The sequence below is a fragment of the Onychomys torridus genome, chromosome 6, assembly GCF_903995425.1.
Source record: "Onychomys torridus chromosome 6, mOncTor1.1, whole genome shotgun sequence".
NCBI lineage: Eukaryota > Metazoa > Chordata > Mammalia > Rodentia > Cricetidae > Onychomys > Onychomys torridus.
The window spans coordinates 74,555,845-74,578,825 of NC_050448.1; the positions used below are offsets into that span (position 1 = coordinate 74,555,845).

At 39.5% G+C, this 22,981-nt stretch overlaps 1 protein-coding gene across 1 annotated transcript in view; it reads left to right on the top strand.

Moving 5' to 3' along the window:
• Spag17 (sperm associated antigen 17) overlaps nt 1-22,981 on the top strand; it is a 235,607-nt gene that overhangs the window by 88,320 nt on the left and 124,306 nt on the right. The window contains exons 5-6 of the mRNA XM_036191366.1: nt 6,391-6,577; nt 8,307-8,501. Coding sequence (XP_036047259.1) covers nt 6,391-6,577; nt 8,307-8,501 — 382 coding nt within the window. The remainder of the gene's footprint in view (nt 1-6,390; nt 6,578-8,306; nt 8,502-22,981) is intronic.

Below are 22,981 nucleotides of genomic sequence, written 5' to 3' on the forward strand. Positions count from 1 at the left end.
CAGGAGGTCCCATTTATTAATTGTTGCTCTCAGTGTCTGTGCTATTGGTGTTATATTTAGGAAGTGGTCTCCTGTGCCAATTCATTCCAGACTACTCTTACTTTCTCTTCTATCAAGTATAGTGTAAGTGGATTTATGTTGAGGTCTTTGATCCACTTGGACTTGAGTTTTGTGCATGGTGACAGATATGGATCTATTTGCAATCTTCTGCATGTTGACTCCCAGTTATGCCAGCACCATTTGTTGAAGATGCTTTCTTTTTTACATGGTACAGTTTTGGCTTCTTTGTTGAAAATCATATGTGCCTAGGTGTGTGGATTAATGTCAGGGTCTTCAATTTGATTCCATTGGTCCACATGTCGGTTTTTATGACAGTACCAAGCTGTTTTTATTACTGTAGCTCTATAGTAGAGCTTGAGGTCAGTGATCATGATGCCTCCAGAGGTTGCTTTATTATACAGGATTATTTTAGCTATCCTAGGTTTTTTGTTTTTCAATATAAAGTTAAGTATTGTTCTTTCCAAGGCTGTGAAGAATTGTGTAGGGATTTTGATGGGGATTGCATTGAATCTGTATATTGCTTTTGGTAAGATTGCCATTTTTAATATGTTGATTCTACCTATCCATGAGCATGGGAGATCTTTCCATTTTCTGGTATCTTCTTCAATTTCTTTCTTCAGAGACTTAAAGTTCTTATCATACAGGTATTTCACTTGCTTAGTTAGAGTTACCCCAAGGAATTTCATATTATTTGTGGCTATTGTAAAGGCTAGTGTTTCTTTGATTTCTTTCTCAGCCCTTTTTTCATATGTATATAGGAGGGCTACTGAATTTTTTGAGTTAATCTTGTATCCTGCCACCTTACTGAAGGAGTTTATCAGCTGTAGGAGTTCCCTGGTATAATTTTGAGGGTCAATTATGTATACTATCATATCATCCGCAAGTTGGACTTCTTCCTTTCCAATTTGTATCCCCTCAATCTCCTTTCATTGTCTTACTGCTCTAGCTAGCTAGAACTTCAAGTACTATGTTGAATAAGTATGGGGAGAGTGGAAAGCCTTGTCTTGTTCCTGATTTTAGTGGAATCATTTTGAGTTTTTCTCTTTTTAATTTGATGTTGGCTGTCGGCTTGCTGTAAATTGCCTTTATTATGTTTAGGTATGTTCCTTGTATTCCTGATCTCTATAGAACCTTTATCATGAAGGTGTGTTGGATTTTGTCAAAGGCTTTTTCAGCATCCAATGAGATGATCCTGTGAATTTCTTTTTCTTTCAGTTTGTTTATATGGTGTATTACATTGACAGATTTTCATATGTTGAGCCATCCTTGCATCCCTTGGATGAAGCCTACTTGGTCATGGTGGATAATTTTTTTGATGTGTTCCTGGATTCAGTTAGCCAGTATTTTATTGAGTATTTTTGCATCAATGTTCATGAGGGAGATTGGAATGTAATTCTCTTTCTTTGTTGCATCTTTGTGTGGTTTGGGTATCAGGGTAACTGTAGCCTCATAAAAAGAATTTGGTAATGTTCCTTCTGTTTCTATGGTGTGGAACAATTTGAAGAGTATTAGTATTAGCTCTTCTTTGAAAATCTTGTAGATTTCTGTGCTGAAATCATCTGGTCCTGGGCTTTTTTTGGTTGGGAGATTATTAATGACTGTTTCTATTTCCTTGGGTGTTATTGGTCAATTTAAATAGTTTATCTGGTCTTGATTTAATTTAGGTATGGAGTACCTATCCAGAAAATCATCCATTTCTTTCTGATTTTCCAATTTTGTGGAGTAGAGGTTTTTGAAGTATGACCTGATGATTCTCTGGATTTCATCATTGTCTGTTGTTATGTCTCCCTTTTTATTTCTGATTTTGTTAATTTGGATGCTCTCTGCTTTTTGGTTAATTTGGATAAGGGTTTGTCTATTTTGTTGATTTTCTCAAAGAACCAACTCTTGGTTTCATTGATTCTTTGTATAGTTCTTTTTGATTCTAAGTTGTTGATTTCAGCCCTAAGTTTGATTTTTTCCTGGTGTCTGTTTCTCCTGGGTGAGTTTGCTTCTTTTTGTTCTAGAGCTTTCAGATGTGCTGTTAAGTCACTAGTGTGAGATTTCTCCAACGTCTTTATGTGGGCATTTAGAGCTATGAATTTCCCTCCTAGCACTGCTTTCATGGTGTCCCATAAGTTTGGGTATGTTGTACATTTGTTTCATTGTATTCTAGGAAATCTTTAATTTCTTTCTTATTTCTTCCTTGACCCATTGGTGATTTAATTGGGCATTATTCAGTTTCCATGAGATTGTAGCCTTTCTGTAATTTTTGTTGTTGTTGAAATCTAACTTTAAGCCATGATGGTCTAATAAGACATAGGAGGTTATTTCAATTTTTTTGTATCTGTTTAGATTTGCTTTGTGACCAAGCATGTGGTCAATTTTGGAGAAGGTTCCATAGGGTGCTGAAAAGAAGGTATATTCTTTTGTGTTCAGGTAGGATATTCTGTAGATATCTATTAAGTCTATTTGAGTCATAATATCTGTTAGTTCCCTTACTTCTCTGTTAAGTTTCTGTCTGGCAGACCTGTCCATTGGTGAGAGTGGGGTGTTGAAGACTCCCACTACTAGTGTATGGGGTTTGATGTGTGATTTAAGCTTTAATAATGTTTATTTTATGAATGTTGGTGCCCTTGTATTTGGGGCATAAATATTCAGAATTGAGACTTCATCTTGTCAGATTTTCCCTGTAATAAATATGTAGAGTCCTTCCTGGTCTCTTTCAGTTGATTTTAGTTTGAAGTCTATTTACTAGATATTAGGATAGCTACACCAGTTTGCTTCTTAAATCCATTTGATTGGAAAGTCTTTTCCCAGCCTTTTATTCTGAGGTTGTGTCTGTCTTTAAAGTGGAGGTGTGTTTCTTGTATGCAGCAAATGGATGGATCTTGTTTTCATATCCATTCTGTTAGCCTGTGTCTTTTTATAAGTGAATTGAGACCATTGATATTGATGGATATTAATGACCAGTTATTGTTAATTCCTGTTATTTTTTGGTGGTAGTGTTGTAAGTTTCCCTTCTTTGGTATTTGTTGGTATGGGTATTCATGGGTATGTCTAACTTCCTTAGGTTGGATTTTTCTTCAAGTGCTTTCTGTAGGGCTGGATTTGTAGAGATATTGTTTAAATCTGGTTTTATCATGGAATATTTTGTTTACTAGGTCTATGTTGATTGAGAGTTTTGCTGGGTATAACAGTCTGGGTTGGCATCCATGGTCTCTTAGTATCTCCATAATGTCTGTCCAGGACCTTCTGGTTTTTAGAGTCTCCATTGAGAAGTCAGGTGTTATTCTTATGGGTCTGCCTTTATATGTTATTTGGCTTTTTTCCTTTGCAGCTCTTAATATTTTTTCTTTATTCTGTATGTTTAATGGTGTGATTATTATGTGGCGAGGGGACTACTTTTGGATCCAGTCTATTTGGTGTTCTGTAACCTTCTTATATTTTTATAGGCATATGGTATTGCGTTCCCAAAAATATTGTGCAGGTAATAAACTTATCTGGGGTCAGAGAATAGACAGCCACTAGAACAGAGCCAGAAATGGTGGCTACAAAATGGGTCAGAGCAAGCCATAGCAGAAGTTGGACAGTGGTGGTGCACACCTTTAATCCCAGCACTTGGGAGGCAGAACTAGGTGGATTTCTATGTGTTCAAGGATACAGCCAGCATGGAGACATGTGCCTTAATCCCAGAAATCCAGCCTTTAATCCCAGGGAGTGGGGGCAAAAAGAGAAAGATTATATAAGGCATGAAGACCAGAAACTAGAGGCATTTAGCTAGTTAGGCATTTGGCTGGTTTAGCATTCAGGCTTTAGAGCAGCACAGTTCAGCTGAGAGCCATTGGGGTGAGGACTTATAAGCTTGCAGTCTGAGGAAACAAGACCAGCTAAGGAACTGGCGAGGTGAGGTAGCTGTGGCTTGTTCTGTGTCTCTGACCTTCCAGCATTTACCCCAATAACTGGCCTCGGATTTGATTTCATTGATAAGACCTTTTAAGATTCATGCTACATAGGCATTTCCTTCTTTAGGTTGGGAAAGTTTTCTTCTATGATTTTTGTTGAATATATTTTCTGTGCCTTTGAGTTGGTATTCTTCTCCTTTTTCTATCCCTATTATTCTTAGGTTTGGTCTTTTCATGGTGTCCTAAATTTCCTGGACATTTTGGGTCATGATTTTGGTTGCTTTAGTGTTTTCTTTGACTGACGAATCTATTTCTGCTACTGTATCTTCAACTCCAGAGATCTGTTCTTCCATCTCTTGCATTCTGTTGGTTATACTTGCATCTGAAGTTCCTGTTTGTTTCCTCAGATTTTGTGTCGTCTTCTTTTTTTTTTTTTTTTGGTTTGGTTTTTTGAGACTGGGTTTCTCTGTGTAGCTTTGTGCCTTTCCTGGAACTCACTTGGTAGCCCAGGGTGGCCTCGAACTCACAGAGATCCACCTGCCTCTGCCTCCCGAGTGCTGGAATTAAAGGTGTGCACCACCACCGCCTGGCAGTTTGTGTCTTCTTTATTGACTCCATTTCAGTTTTGAAATCTTGAACTGTTTCTCTCACTTATTTAATTGCTTTCTCTTGGCTTTCAAGGGATTTACTGACTTCTTCCCATTTTTTGTTTGACTTTTCCTCAATTTCTTTAATGGAATTTTTCATTTCCTCTTTTAAGATCTCTAATATCTTCTTAAAGTCATCTTTATGGTAGATATATTCTGTTTCTTCTATGTTGGGATATTCAGGTCCTGCTGATGTAGGTTCTGATGGAGCCATATTGTTTTTTATGTTGTTGACTGTATTTTTTGCACTGGCATCTACCCATCTCTTTCTCCACTTGGGGCAAGCGGTGTCTGTATCTGAGGGAGCCTCTCTTGGTCTAACTGATACTCATGATCCAGTGGGAGCTCTTGGTCTAGTCAATGCTGGTGGACTTTTTGTCTTCGGGAGCAGCTCTTAGTCCAACTTGCCCTAGTGGGCTCTGTCTCAGGGAGTAGCTGCAGTCTTAGCTTGTGGTAGATGGTGGTAGTCTGACCTGTATGCAGGAGGTCTGCCTGGCAACTGGCCTCCTAGTCCAGTTGGGTGCTGGCAGGCTCTGTCTCAGGGAAAAGTTGCAGTCTTGGAGGGTGGGTGGGATTTGGGGGAGGTGGGCCTTGGGTTACAGGGTCTGATGAGGGATGGAATTAGTCTGACCTGTGTGCAGGAGGACTGCCTGCCTGAAACTGGAATTGCAATGGGTGGTGGTGTAGGGGTGCAGGGTTTTGCCCCTGGGCCCAAAGGTTAGGGGCTGGGGTGTTCGGATATGAGGATAAAGACTCATGTCTTAGTCCAGTCGGGGCCTATTTTAATTACTTTTTGTCTTCAGTGTTGTTGCGTATGGAAAAATGTAATAAGATCCACATATTGTAAATATCCTGTAGAGTCATCCTTGTGGGACCAGTACTCCAGTGTCATTTTAGTGAGAACAAATGCTTCTAGTTTATAAATGCAGGTACAATTACACTATAAAATAGTGTGCAAAATTTGAGGGGAGTTTTGAAGGAAGGGGCAGTAAATATTAGATCTGTGATTAGATATGTGAACTAAGCGTGTCCCAGAGCTATCTATGAAGAACTCATGTGACTAGTGGCCTCTGCTGATCCCCTTTCTGTGTTTCAGATAGCAGCCACTGGTCAGGGCTACATGCTTTTAGTTGGAATTGTAATAAAGAGAATTTCTCAGTGCTAAGATATCCAAAGACATTTTAACCTTTAAAAATAGCCAACATGAAAATCATCTGCAAGGTTTTTGGAAGCCTATTCTTTGTTCCCCCAGTTTCTCTGTTTTGTTTTGTTCATTTGTTTGTTTGTTTTCACACAATGACAAGTGATCTCCAGAGTTGGGCTAAGAGACAAACCCAAGCTCCTGACACAAGAGTATTCAGCTTCCTTGCACCTCCACAACCCCACTATTCTGTCCTACCCAACTCTAGTGCACACACACACAGACACACACACACACACACACACACACACACACACACACACACACACACAGCTGAAGTGTTTGAGAGGCTCCTTCAGATAAATCTCTCTCACAAGGCTACTCTTTTAAACAACCTCCTGGTACCTTCCCACCCACCACCATGCATGCCTGCTCCTCACTGCCCTCCACAGATGTGCCCATCACAACTTCAATTCAAGCTGGAGTCTCCATTGTCCTGACTTCAACGATGCTTAAATGACAAATAATAGGGGCTATGCAGTAAAATAAAGGATTGCTTTGATGAAGTGAATTAGAGGATTCCTTTGGCTGACTTTGGGGAAGCCTTTGCTTGTTCACAAGATGACTTGGAGGGTAAGAATGTGATCTCTCATTCCAGATGATAGAAGAAAGGGCAAAGTCAGAAAAGGACAAAGGAAAAGCAAAGTCTCCCAAAGAGAAGAAGGCCCCCAGTGCTAAGGCTGGGAAAGGAAAGGGAAAGGACCAGCCTGAGGCCGCTGCAGCAGTGAAGAAGACCACCCAGTTAAAACGGAGAGGGGAGGAAGACGATACCAAAACGTACATTGGTCAGTGGGTCATGTATTTTACCTCTTGCTTTATGGATCAGGATATAGCTTCAGCAGTCACCACCAACAATTATACTCCATCATTCCTAGCTGTGTTGTTTATCATGAAGCCACTAATAGCTTACATTCTGTGACACTCCAAATGAAAAATATTTCTATTTGCAATCCATGTATTGGTTTAGAAAATGTTTATTTAGCTGTATCTCCATGGGCACATTTATATTATGAGAGCAGAGAATGAAATGGCAAGTGATTGGACCATCAGGAAGCTTATTGTCTTGTTGATAATATGATGGAAAGTCGAGTGTAATGATAGGGAAAGTGAAAATGACCCAGCAAGGTGGCTGTGTGGGTAGAGCTACACACCTCTCAGGCCTGACCATCTGAGCACCATTCCCAGGCTTCTCATGGTGGAAGGAGAGAACCAGCTTCCACAAGTTGTCCTCTGACCTCCTCAGACATATAATGGCACACACACACATGCATCACTTCGACACACACAGAGATAAGAAAGTGGCTTAAAAATTGATTTATGTGAGAAGGAGCAGCAGCAATGCAATCTAATAAGCTGAGATGTGTGCAGAGCACAACTTCTTAACTCAAACTTTCCCCACCACCATTCTGCCTCAAGCGAACCAAATAGAACTTCCTTCCATTTGAAATGACTGACGCACAAATGAATCATCCTTAGGAGTTACTAGTGACCCATTGCTGGTTCTCTTTGAGCCCAGACAGAACTACCTGTTACTCTCTCTGTGTTATTTGTTTGTTATTTGTAATCAGTAGACTTGATTTTTTAAAGCAGCTTTGATCTTTACTGCATTTTAATTAAGAGAAATGGGCTTTCTTTTGCATCCTTTATCAGTTGGTTCCTCCCATGTAGCTCTGCTATAAAGATAATACGCCCAGAAGCAAAGATGCTATGCGCCCACAAGCAATACCAGTGTTGATCATTTTAGTGATTGGGAGAAATAATTACTTAACAAGGAAAACTTGAGCATCTGTTGTATGGCATGGATGTTGGCCTTCCTGTGCTACACTGTACAGTGTAAGGCTTTTATGTATCATGCACAGTCAGCACAGGAGCAGAGCAATGAATCTCACCCCCCAGAATATCATGTTTTAATATCCATAAGGAGTGTCACCAGGAAAAAAGAAAAGAACCATTTTAAAAATGTACACTGTGTATTTTTTAAAATATAATGCAATAAATAGCTGCCCCACAATAGATGCATAGGGTTCTCGCCACCACTGACATGAGTTCATTCAGTGCTGTGCTACAGAGTACCTCCACAGTATTTCCTTAGCCTGTAAACACCTCTGCTTATAAAGTACCAGAAAGTTGCAGCTACTTGTAAGTCAGGAGTCAAGCCAGGCACTGCTCTGAAGAGATTAGAACCAAAAGGAACTAGTTACAGGCTAAACTCTTGACAAAATCCCAAGCACCATTTTTCATGGCCATAGGCCCCATGTATGTTGGCCCTCCTAGTATGCCTATGTCTCATTTGCAAACATGATTTAATATATTGTAAAATAGCCACAGCCTCTTTACTGGAAGGGCAATAATGAAAAGCAGTCAACAGGCCTGCATTCCAGCCAACAGGCTGGGTCTTGGCAAGCCAGAGGGATTACAAATGCATGCATAATGCGTATCACCATTGATTTGCCTGGGGGACAACCTATTCTATCTAACAAGGATAGCTGACCTTCTCTATGGTATTTCCAACAGATGATGAGCCAGATGATGGTGCCCAGTGTTACATTATTGTTGTGGGCTTCTACAATCCTCAGCTATTAGCCATTATGACAGAGCTTGGCATTCCTATAACCAGTGTGATTAAAATATCTTCAGAGAACTATGAACCTCTGCAGACCCACCTGGCAGCAGTCAGGCAGCAGCAGGAAGCTGTCCTTCAGCCCGAAGGTATGCAGTTAGCTATACAACTCACTAGTCCATCAATATTACCCCGTCCTTCAAGCACAAATGCAATCTGCTAGCCGAAACATGGCCATAAAATACGCACATTATTAAATCCTTTCAGGACTGATTTGCTATTTATTCTGCTTGTATTAGCCAAGAGTCATAAATTTGGCAAATTGAATTCATACTCTGTGCTTTATCCCTGTGTAGTGGCAGAAAACATGGATTGCAGATCAGAAGACTTGGTTACACAATTGTGACTTCTCAGCCTTTTAGCTGAGAGCAAGTATGGTTACACAACTATGTTTCACAGGAACTTTTGACCTGTAATGTTTAGCCAAAGCCTGGGCTGGATGAATCTCTGTTGAGACTCTTTTCTTACAAATGACATAGTCACCAAACAGCCCAGGAAAGATCACACAGTTGGATTTGTGCATGTGCATATGTGTGTATTCATGGGGGACAGAAGAGGGTATTGAATCTTTTGGAGCTGGAGTTATAAGTGGCTATAAACCACCTGACAGGGTTGCTGGGAACTGAACTTGGGTCCTCTAGAAGAACAACAAGTGCTCTTAACTGCTGAGGCATCTTTCTAGTTGGATCCTACATGTTATTAATTCTACATGTATTACTAACTCTTTGTGATAAAAGTCAGAGGAGTCCTCCTTTCTTCCAGACTTAAAATAGGAAATTAATGGGACCAAGCTCCACACACACTTCTGTTTAGTCATTTTGAGCCTTGGAGTTTTTGTGTTAGGGAATTGTGCTAGATTACCTGTGTAGGAAAGAAGCAGGAGGCTGCTGTACCCTTGAGGTAATAACACTGAGAATCAATGTAAATCTGTGATTCCAGGAGCCAAGTTATTCCCATAGCATGCAATGGTTTTAATGTTATTATCAGTATTTTTGTTAGGCTTTTTAACACACACAGCCACATAGTGATTCTTTCCATTTTTTCTCAAAGTTAGAAATCACTACCTTCAATAATAATAATAATAATTACTATTTATTGGGTGCATAACTTGGGGGCTAAGCTCAATGCTAAGAGCTCTAAGTATATTGATTTGTATAGTTTTCACAATACTCTTAAGGAAGTATGTCTTTTTTAATTGAAAAAAAAATACTTTCACTGGATGGTTGTGGCTCACACCTTTAATCCCAGCACGCAGGAGGCAGAACCAGGCTGATCTCAGTGAGTTCAAGGCCACCCTGGTCTACAGAGTGAGATCCAGAACAGGCACCAAAACTACACAGAGAAACCCCATCTTGAACAACCAAAAAGAAAAAAAGGGGAGACTTAAAAACCAGCCCCCAGCTTCCATCCGGCCCTGGAACTCCCATCTGGACTAGAGGTGACTTCCTGGGGTTATAGTCAAAGAGGCCCCCACCTCTAGGTCCTGCCACTGGGTACCAGCCATCCTGGGAAGACCTGCCCAATTTGGCCCCAGTTTCCAGCCATTCCACAGGCCCTGCAGGAGGGCTCCCCTTTTCCAAATCTGCAGGCAGACCTTGCAATCTCTACACCCTGCCCCCACATCCCAGCCACTTCTGAGACTCAGAGACCAGCCCCCAGCTTCCATCCTGCCCCGAAACTCCCACCTGGACAAGAGGAGCTCCCATCTGGACAAGATAAGAAGACCCCAGGGACTTCCAGAGACTCAGAGTCCAGCCCCCAGCTCCCATCCGGCCAGCACTCCCATCCAGCCCAGAGCTTCCATCTTGACCAGAGAGAGGCTCCCTAAATCTGTCAGCTCTGTCTGGACCAAGTGCACTGATAAGACCAAGAACAAATCCATGAGATGGGCAGACGTCAAAGCAGAAGTACATACAACAAAATAAAGAGCAATTACCAGAGCCTAGCCCTTCTCCAACAGCTAGACCTGAACATCACGGAATGGAAGAAGCAGACGAAAACAACCTTATATGTAACATCATGAAGAGGCTAGAGCCTTGTATAGAAGAAATCAAAAATTAAGTGGAGGAACAGACAAACAAAAAATGGGAAGAACGCTATGAAAGAAACTAGAGGAAAGGACAAATAAAGCAGAAGAAAATAAGTCCCTGAAAGAAAATCATGAAAAAGCAATGAAACAGACGAGGGAACAAACAGTCCAAGACCTGAAGAGGGAAATCGAAAAAATGAAGAAGACACTAGCAGAAAGAATTCTGGAAATAGAAAATCTGAGTAAACAAACAGGAACTTCAGAGGCAAGTATAACCAACAGAATGCAAGAGATGGAAGACAGGATCTCTGGTGTTAAAGATGCGGTAGAAGAAATAGATTCATCAGTCAAAGAAAACACTAAAGCCACCAAAGTTATGAACCAAAATGTCCAGGAAATTAGGGACACCATGAAAAGAGCAAACCTATAAATAATAGGGATAGAGGAAGGAGAAGAATACCAACTCAAAGGCACAGAAAATATATTTAACAAGATCATAGAAGAAAACTTTCCCAACTTAAAGAAGGAAATGCCTATGAAGATACAAGAAGCCTATAGAACACCAAACAGACTAGACCTCCCAAAAAAGTCCACTCACCACATAATAATTAAACAACTAAACGTACAGAATAAAGAAAGAATATTAAGGGCAGCAAAGGAAAAAGGCCAAGTGACTTATAAGGGCAAACCCATCAGAATAACACCCGATTTCTCAATAGAGACTTTGAAAGCCAGAGGACCTGGACAGATATAATGCAGACACTAAGAGACCATGGATGCCAGCCTAGACTAATATACCCAGCAAAACTTTCAATCACCATAGATGGAGTGAACAAGACCTTCCAAGACAAAACCAGATTTAAACAATACTTATCCACAAACCCAGCCCTACAGAAAGTACTAGAAGGAAAATTCCAACCTAAGGAAGTCAGATACACCCTAGAAAACACAGGCAATAGATAACACCACAGCAGTAAACCCCAAAGAATAGAAGTACACACACACTACCACCAAAAATAAAAATAACAACAGGAATGAACAATCACTGGTAATTAATATCCCTTAATATCAATGGACTTAATTCACCTATAAAAAGACACAGACTAACAGAATGGATACAAAAACAGGACCCATCTTTCTGCTGCATACAAGAAACACACCTCAAATTCAAAGACAGACACATCCTAAGAATAAAAGGCTGGGAAAAGACTTTCCAATCAAATGGGCTTAAGAAGCAAGCTGGTGTAGCCATCCTAATATCCAGCAAAATAGACTTCAACTAAAATCAATCAAAAGAGATGATAAAGGACATTACATACTCATTGCAGGAAAGATCCACCAAGATGAAGTCTCAATTCTGAACATTTATGCCCCAAACACAAGGGCACTCACATATGTAAAAGAAAAATTACTAAAGCTTAAATCACTTATAAAACCCCACACATTTATAGTGGGAGACTTCAAAACCCCACTTTCACCTCTAGACAGATCTGCCAAATTGAAACTTAACAAAGAAATAATGGGCTTAACTGATGTTATGGCTCAAATGGTCTTAATCAATATCTACAGAACATTCCACCCAAACCAAAAATAATATACCTTCTTCTCAGCACCCCATGGAACTTTCTCTAAAATTGACCACATACTTGGCCACAAAGTAAATCTCAACAGATACAAAACAATTGGAATAACCTCCTGTGTTCTATCAGACCACCACGGTTTAAAGTTAGATTTCAACAACAAACAAAACTACAGAAAACCTACAATCTCATGGAAACTGAATAATGCTCAACTGAATCACCAATGGGTTAAGCAAGAAATAAAGAAAGAAATTAAAGACTTCCTAGAGATCATACCCAAACTTATGGGACACTACAAAAGCAGTGCTACGAGGGAAATTCATAGCACTAAATACCTACATGAAGAAGTTGGAGAAATCTCATACTAGTGACTTGAAAGCACACATGAAAGCCCTTGAACAAGAAGAAGCAAAGTGTCCCAGGAGGAACAGACACCAGGAAATTATCAAACTGAGAGCTGAAATCAATAAAATAGAAATAAAGAGAATAATACAAAGGATTAACGAAACAAAGAGTTGGTTCTTTGAGAAAATCAACAAGATAGACAAGCCCTTATCCAAACTAACCAAAAGACAGAGAGAGAGCATCCAAATTAACAAAATCAGAAATGAAAAGGGGGACATAACAACAGACAATGAGGAAATCCAGAGAATCATCAGATCATACTTCAAAAACCTCTACTCATCAAAACAGGAAAATCTAAAAGAAATGGATGATTTTCTGGATAGGTACCATATACCTAAATTAAATCAAGACCAGATAAACCATTTAAATAGTTCAATAACCCCTAAGGAAATAGAATCAGTCATTAAAAGTCTCCCAACCAAAAAAAGCCCAGGACCAGATGGTTTCACTGCTAAATTCTACCAGATCTTCAAAGAAGACTTAATACAAATACTCTTTAAAATGTTCCACACAATAGAAGCAGAAGGAATATTACCAAACTCCTTCTATGAGGCTACAATTACCCTGATTCCTAAACCAAACAAAGATGCAACAAAGAAAGAGAACTACAGACCCATCTCCCTCATGAACATTGATGCAAAAATACTCAATAAAATTCTGGCAAACAGACTCCAAGAACACATCAAAACAATTATCCACCATGATCAAGTAGGCTTCATCTCAGGGATGCAAGGGTGGTTCAACATACAAAAGCCCATCAATGTAATATACCATATAAACAAACTCAAAGAAAAAAAACACATGATCATCTCACTAGACGCAAAAAAGTCATTTCACAAAATCCAACACCCCTTCGTGATAAAGGTCTTAGAGCGATCAGGAATATAGGGAACATACCTAAACATAATAAAGGCAATCTACAGCAAGCCAAAGCTAACATCAAATTAAATGGGGAGAAACTCAAAGCAATACCACTAAAATCAGGAACAAGGCAAGGCTGTCCCCTCTCCCCATACTAATTCAATATAGTACTTGAAGTTCTAGCCAGAGCAATAAGACAACATAAGGAGATTAAGGGGATACCAACTGGAAAGGAAGAAGTCAAGCTTTCCCTATTTGCAGATGACATGATAGTATACATGACTGACCTCAAAAATTCAACTGAGGAACTGATACAGCTTATAAACACCTTCAGCAACATAGCAGGATACAAGATCAACTCAAAAAAATCAGTGGCCCTCCTATATACAATAGACAAATGGGCTGAGAAGGAAATCAGAGATACATCGCCCTTCACAATAGCCACAAATGATATAAAATTACCTTGGGGTTATGCTAACTAAGCATGTGAAGGACCTATATGACAAGAACTTTAAGTCCCTGAAGAAAGAAATTGAAGAAGATGTCAGAAAATGGAAAAATCTCCCATGCTCATGGATAGGCAGGATTAACATAGTAAAAATGGCAATCTTACCAAAAGCAATCTACAGATTCAATGCAATCCCCATTAAAATCCCAACACAATTCTTCACAGACCTGGAAAGAATAATATTCAACTTCATATGGAAAAACAAATAACCCAAGATAGCCCAAAGAATCATGTACAATAAAACAACCTCTGGAGGCATCACAATCCCCAACCTCAAGCTCTACTATAGAGCTACTATAATAAAAAACAGCTTGGTACTGGCATAAAAACTGACATGTGGACCAATGGAATCGAATTGAAGACCCTGACATTAACCTGCACACCTATGAACATATAATTTTTGAAAAAGAAGCCAAAAATGTACAATGGAAAAAAGAAAGCATCTTCAACAAATGGTACTGGCATAACCGGATGTCAATGTGTAGAAGGCTCCAAATAGATACATATCTGTCACTGTGCACAAAACTTAAGTCCAAGTGGATCAAAGGCCTCAACATAAATCCAATTACTCTGAACCTGATAGAAGAGAAAGTAGGAAGTACTCTTGAATGCATTGGCACTGGAGATCATTTTCTAAATATAACACCAGTAGCACAGACACTGAGAGAAACAATCAATCAATGGGACCTGTTGAAACTGAGAAGTTTTGTAGAGCAAAGGACATGGTCAACAAGACAAAGTGACATTCAACAGAATGGGAAAAGGTCTTCACCAACCCCACATCTGACAGAGGGCTGATATCCAGAATATATAAAGAACTCAAGAAATTAGACATCAAAATGCCCAAGAGTCCAATTAAGAAATGGGCTATAGAACTAAATAGAGAATTCTCCACAGAGTAAGCTCAAATGGGTGAAAGACATTTAAGGAATTGCTCAACATCCCTAATTATCCGGGAAATGCAAATCAAAACGACTCTGAGATACCACCTTACACCTATCAGAATGGCTAAGATCAAAAGCACAGAAGACAGCTTATGCTGGAGAGGATGTGGAGCAAGGGGAACTCTCCTCTACTGCTGGTGGGAATGCAAGCTTGTATAGCCACTTTGGAAATCAATATGGCGCTTCCTTAGAAAACTGAGAATCCATCTCTCCCAAGACCCAGCTGTAGCACTCTTGGGCATATACCCAAAGAATGCTCAATCATACCACAAGGGCATTTGCTCAGCTATGTTCATATCAGCATAATTTGTAATAGCCAGAACCTGGAAACAACCTAGATGCCCTTCAACTGAAGAATGGATAAAGAAAGTATGGTACATATACACAATGGAGTACTTCTCAGCAGAGAAAAACAATGACATCATGAGGTTTGTAGGCAAATGGATGGATCTAGAAAAAATCATCCTGAGTGAGGTAACCCAGACTCAGAAGGACAAACATGGTATGTACTCACTCATAATAGGATACTAGATGTAAATCAAAGATGACTAGACTGCTTCACAACTCCAGGGAGGCTACCTAGAAAACAGGACCCTAGGAAAGACATAGGGATCTTGTCTTTCCAATGACAGAGAAATGGATGAGATCTACATGAACAACCTGGATGACAGTGGGAGTAATGAGTTCGAGGGAAAGAGAGCTTAGGGGAGCAGAAGATTGCAGCTGGATCAAGAACAGAAATGGAGAGCAAGGAATATCAGACCATGATAAATGAAGACCACATGAGAACAGGAAGAAGCAAAGTGCTAGAGAGGTCCCCAGAAATCCACAATGATACATCCTCTGTAGACTGCTGGCAATGGTGGAGAGAAAGCCTGATCTGACCTAGTCTGGTGATCAGATGGCCAAACACCCTAATGGTCATGCTGGAACTCTCATTCAATAACTGATAGAAGTGGATGCAGAGATCCTCAGCTCCAGGAGTCCACTTTGGAGAAAGAGGAAGGACTGTAAGAGTGTGAATTGTTGAGACCAAGATTGGAAAAGCACAGGGACAAATAGCCAAACGAATGGAAGCACATGAATTATGAACCAAAAGCTGTGGAGCCCCAACTAGATCAGGCCCTCTGGATAAGTGAGACAATTGAATAGTTTGAAGTGTTTGGGAGGCACGCAAACAGTTTGACCCGGACCTATCCTTAGTGCATGAGCTGGCTGTTTGGAACCTTGGGCTTACACAGGGACACTTTGCTCAACCTGGAAGGAGGGGACTGGACCTGCCTGTACTGAACCCACCAGGTTGAACTGAATCCTCAGGGGAGTCTTGGCACTGGAGGGGATGGGAAGGGAGGGGAGGGGCTGGGGGAAATGTAGGGGTGGGGGCAGGAGATGGGAAGACAGGGGAATCCATGGCTGATGTGTAAAATTAAAACACAAATATAATAAATGAATAAGGAGAAAAAAAGAAAAAAGGAAAAAAATATGTTCATACACTATATTATGAGGTTTTCCCTCCCCTAATTCCTCAAAGACCCTCCCAGCCTGCCCACTCACCCAACTTGTTCTTTTACTCTCTCTTTTCAAAAATGCAAACAAAAAATCAAAAAAAAATTCACAAAAAACTCCACAAAAACAGAAATGAAAATATAAAAGCAAGAGACCAATAAGATAAGAAAAAGTGCCCTCCAAAAAATGTAGACAAAAAGTCTACGGAAAGACTATTGAGTTAGTTTTGTGTTGGCCAACTCCTGAGAATGGGGCCAGCTGTGAAGTGTGGTTAATATACCCAGCAATATGCAACTGGAGAAAACTGATTTTTCTCTTACCAGTTAGTGTCAATTACAGATAATTTCTTGATTAGAGGTAGGACCCTGTGTCCACTTCCCCATCTCAGTGCTGAGACCCTGCCTCTCTTAAAACTTTTCAAGCCTTGTACATGCTACCACAGTCTCTGTGAGTTCAGAAGTACATCAGTCTTGTGTCTGCAAGACTCTGTTTCCTTGGAGATACCTGTTACCTCTGTCTCTTAGTATTTCTACCTCTTATTCTGCATAGATCACTGTTCCTTGAGGGGAGAGCTTTGATGAGAACATCTCATTCAGTACCTAGTAATCCAAAGCTCTTCATTCTCTTACATTGTCCAGTTGTGGATCTCTATGATAGTTCCCATCTACTGATCTATGTGTATATCAGAAATGTCATTAGGAGTCATTTTATTGCTGTATTCCTTTACCAGAATTATAGTGTTAAGCTTTCCCATAGGCCCATGACATACCTAGTTTTGGGTCTTTAACAGCTTGAGCAGAGTAATATATAGGTTTTATCTCATGGAGCGGGTCTTCAATCCAGTCAAAATGTGATTGGTTACTGCCATAACATTTACAACACTATTGTACAAGTATATCTTGAAGGCAGGTCACTATTGTAGGTCACAGGATTTGTAGCTGGATGATACTGATGATTACCTTTCTCCTCTGATAGCCTGGAAAATACATTCCAGTCAGTAAGGGTGAAACTTCTAGTTAGGCACCATCCCAGCTGTTCTGTGTTTGATGACATATGTATGTGTTCTCTTCAGCAGTAGGTTATAGAGAATAACCAATAGCGTTGGCAATAGCTTGTGATGTCTGGAGGTTACCCTTTGGCCAACAACTCAGCAGGACATAGCCCATCCCAGGCACTGGCCTTTACTTGATGGCATAAGATATCCAACTGGGGCATTGTCTCCCACATTATTTGGTGACTCTATTTGGATCCCTTTCATATTCGTATATGTCTTAGGAAGTTTCTTCAGAAGTAGGTTTCCAAATGGCCTTCTGTGTTGGTTGTCCCTCCCTACATTACTTCTTTTACCCTTCTCTACCACCCCCTTCCTCTTGAATACTCCCATTCTAGTTCCCCATTGTCTCTACATTTTATTCTATTTTCCCTTTTCTTGAGAGATCCTGTCCCCCAGCCCCAGTCCCTTACTAGGTACCTAACCTCTGTGGTTGGTTATTCAGATTGTAGCACACATATCAAAGGCTAAAAAGTTAACATCCAGATATAAGAGACAGTATACAATTTACTTGTCTTTTGGAATCTGAATTACCTCACTCAGGATGACTTCTTTCTAGCTCCATTCATTTGCCTGAAAAATTCATAATTTCATTTTCTTACCAGCTGAATAATATTCCATTGTGAAAATATACTACATTTTCATTATCCATTCAACTGTTCTTAGACATCTAGGCTGTTTGAAATTTCTAGCTACTATAAATAGAGGAGCAATGAACATGAATGATCAAAGTATCCTTTGTAGTTAGATGTAGAGTCCTTTAGGTATATGCCAAAGAGGGGTATAGCTGTATCTTGAGGTCTATCTGTGCCCAGCTCCTTCAGGAACTGCCACACTGATTTCCATATTGGCTGTACAAGTTTTCACTCCCACCAGCAATAAAGAAGTGTTCCCCTTTCTCTACATCCTTGCCATCACATACTGTTATTTATTTTTTTAATTGATCTTGGCCATTCTAACTGGTGTAAGATGAAATCTCAAAGTTATTTAACTTGCATTTCCCTAATGAGTAAGAGTGTTGAACATTTCTTTCCATGTTTCTCAGCTATTTGTGTTTTTTGTCTTTTGAAAACTCTCTGCTTAATTCTGTAGCCCTTTTCTTAATTGGGTTATTTGTTCTAATGTTCAGGGTTTTTTAGTTCTTTATATATTTTGGATACTAACCCTCTTATCAGATGTATAATTACATCTCATGCCATTCTGTAGGTTGTCACTTTTCCTGAATGATGCTGTCCTTTTCCATACAGAAGCATTTCAGTTTCATGAGGTCCCATTTATTCATTGTTGTTCTTTTTTATTATTATTAAGAGATTTTCTATTCATTTTACATATCAACCACAGATTCCCCTGTCCTCCTCCTCCCCCCCCCCAGCCTTCCTCCCAACCCACCCCCCATTCCCACCTCCTCCAAGGCAAGGTCTCCCCTGGGGAGTCTGCAGAGCCTGGTACATTCAGTTGAGGCAGGTCCAAGCCCCTCCTCCCTGTTCCAAGGCTGAGCAAAGTGTCTCAGCATAGGCACTAGGTTCCAAAAAGCTGGCTCATGCACTAAGGACAGGTCCCAGTCTCACTGCCTGGGGGCCCCCTACACAGTTCAAGCTAAACAACTTATCCAGAGAGCCCAGTCTAGTACCATGGGGGCAACTCAGCTATTGGTTCACAATTCATGTGTAAAGAAAATGTGGTACATATAACACAATGTTTTTCTCAGCAGAGAAAAACAATGACATCATGAGGTTTGCAGGCAAATGGATGGAACTAGAAAATATCATCCTGAGTGAGGTAACCCAGATTCAGAAGGACAAACATGGTGTGTAGTCACTCACAAGTGGATACTAGACGTAAAGCAAAAGATAACCAGACTGCAACTCACAGCTCCAGGGAGGCTAGCTAGTAAAGAAGACCCTAGGAAAGACACAGGGATCACCCAGTGACAGAGAAATGGATGAGATCTACGTGAGCAAACTAGGGGTGGAGTGGGGTAATGGAGGGCAAGGGTGAGGGGAAAGAGAGCTTAAGGGAGTGGGAGGTCCTAGCTTGATCAGGAACAGAGTGAGAATACAAAGAAAGAGATATCATTGTTGTTCTTAGTGCCTTGTTGGTGTCCTGTTCAGAAAGTCCTTTCCTGTCCCAATGAGTTCAAGACTATTCCCTACTTTCTCTTCCAAGAGACTCGGCATGTCTGACCTTATGTCAATGCCCATGATCCATCTGGAGTCAGTTTCTGTTTTGTTTGGTTTTGCAGGGTAATACGTTTGGGTTTGCATTCTTCCACATGCAGCCATCCATTTGACCAGCACCACTTGCTGAAGATGTTTTGCTTTGTTTTCCCCAGTGTGTATTTCTGGCTTCTTTGTCAGAAATCAGGTTTCCATGGGTGTGTGAACTTACGTCTATATCTTCAGTGAGATTCCATCCATCAATGTGTCTATTTTATGGCAATGCTGTGCTGGTTTTATTATTTTATATTGCAACTTAAAATCTGAACAGCAATACTTGCCACAGTATGTTTGTTGTTGCTGTTACGTTAGTATCCAGGATAGTTTTAGCTATCTTGGAGGTTTTTAGGTGTTTCATTGTAAAGCTGATAATTGCATTTTCAGTGTCTGTGAAGAACTGTGTTGGAGTTTGATGGACAGTGCACTGAATCTACCGATTGCTTTTTGTAGGATGGCCATTTTAGATACATTATTCCTACCACTCTATGGACATGGGAGATGCTTTTATCTTCTGATGTCTTCTTTAATTTCTTTCTTCAATGCGTTAAACTTTTTATTATACAAGTCTTTCATTTGCTTGGTGAGAGTTATTCAAAGATGATTTTTAAGCTATCGTAAAAGTTATTGTTTCCCTGATTTTCTTTCAGACCATTTGTTTTTTGAATATATGAAGGCTGCTGGTTTTAATTTAATTAGCTTTATTAATTTTGTATCCTGCTACTTTGCTGAAGGTGTTTATCAGTTGTAAAAGTTTCCTGAGGGCAGGCGATGGTGGCACACACCGTTAATCCTAGCACTGGGGAGGCAGAGCCAAATGGATCTCTGTGAGTTCAAGGCCAGCCTGGTCTACAGAGCAAGATCCAAGACAGGCACCAAAACTACATAGAGACACCCTGTCTCAAAAGACAAAAAAAAAGTTCCCTGATTTAATTTATGGGATTATTTATGTATAAAATTTTATCATCTGAAAATAAAGATACTTTGACTTTTTTCTCACATATTTTTATACCCTTGATCTCTGAGTATTGCTATGTCTAGGACGTTGAGTACTGAATATGGATAGATATGGACAAGCATCCTTGTCTTATTCCTGATTTTAGTGAAAATGCTCCAAGTTTCTCCCCAATTAAGTTAATGTTGGCTATGAGCTTCCCGTGAATTGCTTTTATTATGGTGAGGTATGTCCTCTGTATCACTCTAGAACTCTTATCATGAAGGGGTATTGGATTTTGTCAGAGCTTTTTTTGCATCTAGTTAAATGATTGTGTGCTTTTTTTCTTTCAGTCTGTGTGGTGGACTGCATTTTTTAATTCATGCATGTTGAAACATACCTATATCTTTGGGATGAAGCCAACTTGAACATGGCTGATAATCTTTTTGATGTATTTGTTCTTGGAATCAGTTTGGAAGTATTTTATTGAGAAGTTTTGCATCTATGTTCATAAAGGATATTGGCCTATAACTTATTCTCTTTTTTGTGTTGTTTTGCTATCAGAGGAATAGTCACCATGTTAAAAAAAAAAAAAAGAAATGTACCTTGGATTTCTATTTTGTGGAATAATTTAAGAGATGTTAACATTAATTCTTTTTTGAAGATCAGGTAGAATTCTGTGTTGAATACATTGGCTCTGGGATTTTTGATTGGGAGAATTTTAATTACTGGTTCTATTTCACTAGTGTCTATGTGGGTCTGTTTAAATTGCTTATTTAATCTTGATTTATCTTTGGTAGGTTGTAAATATGAAGAAATGCATTGATTCCTTTTAATTTTTCCAGTTTGGTGAAGTACAAATTTTTTGGCCAATAAAAATTCTTTATGAGCTGGCCAGTGACTATGCTGAAATTTTGGGATCCCAGTGTATCCCCAAGCTTTTCTCAGGGTGAGCTTTTAAACACAAAAATCATATTCCGGGTTGACATACTTGAGTTAACAAGAACAGTTAGTGAGAAGCGGAGCTACAGAAGCCAGAAAGCAAGGCTAATACATTTAAAGACTTTCCCAGAACTGTGAACTTTGGTAGGTTGTCTTCATTTTAGTTTTGGCATGTGGTGCTGATTATATACTGAGTTTTATGAGCTGAATGGTATGTCCACACTGGAGTCAGTTGTGCTAAGGTCTGGGGGCCTGTGACTATCATGCTATAGCACTGCAGGTTCTAAAATGTTGATAGTGAGGATATTTATGATACAAACAGAGCGGAATGGTTGAAAGTAGATGTCCAAGGAAAACTGTTCATTGGGTTTTCATTAGAGTCAAAGACAATCCTGACCTTTGCATTCATAGACACCAGGGGAATGTGGAGCTCTTTTGAAGACAATATGGCATGTGTCTTGTTTTGGCCAAAGATATGTGAGTAAGGTTGGAAGGAAGTACAGATTTTTAAAGTATGTTCTTATGATTCTCAGGGGTTTCTCAGTGTCTGTTGCAATGTTCCCATTTTCATCTCTAATTACATTAATTTTTATTTTCTCTTTTTAGCTTTAGTTAATTTGGCTAATGGTTTGCCATCTTACTGATTTTCTCAAAGAACCAATTCTTTGTTTCATTGATTCTTTGTATTGTTTTGTCATTGCTGTTTGTTTGTTTCTATTTCATTGACTGCAGCCCTGAGTTTGGTTATTTCTTGACATCTACTCTGTTGGGGCATTGTTCTTCTTTTTGTTCTAGAGCTTCCAGATATGTTGCTAAGTTACTAATATGGTATCTCTAATTATTTGGTGATCTACTTAGTGCTATAAACTTGCCTCATAGAACTGCCTTCACTGTGTTTCATAGGTTCGGTTATGTTATAATTTTCTTTTCATTCATTCTAAAAAATTTTCAGTTTCCTTCCTGATTTCTATCTTGACCCATTTTCCATTCAATAGTGAGTTGTTCAGTTTCCATAAGTTTATAAACTTCTATCATTTTCATGTGGTTGATATCCAGCTTTAATCCATGGTGGACAGACAGAATGCAGGGTATTATTTAAATTTTCTTGTATCTGTTGAGACTTGCTTTGTGTCTAAATATGTGATCAATTTTGATGAAAGTTCCATAAGCTACAAGGAGAAAGTATATTCTTTTTTGTTTGAGTGGAATGTTCTTAGGGACCTTCCAGGTCCATTTTGTTTATGACATTATTTACCCCCAGCATTTCTCTGTTTAGTTTTATCTGGATGACCTGTCAGCTGGTAAGAGTAGTGTATTGAAGCTATTGAAGTTACCCACTATTACTGTGTGAGGGTCAATATGTGATTTTAGCTGTAGTAGTCTTTTTTATGAACTTGGATGCCCTTGTGTTTGGTGCATAAATGTATAGAACTACAATATCCTCTTGGTGTATTTTTATTTGGATGAGTATATAGTGTCCTTCTCTACATCTTTTGAATAGGTGTGATTTGAAATCTAGTTTGTCAAATATTAAAAAGGCCACTATCACTTGCTATTTGAGCATATTTGCTTAGAATATATTTTCCCATCCTTTTA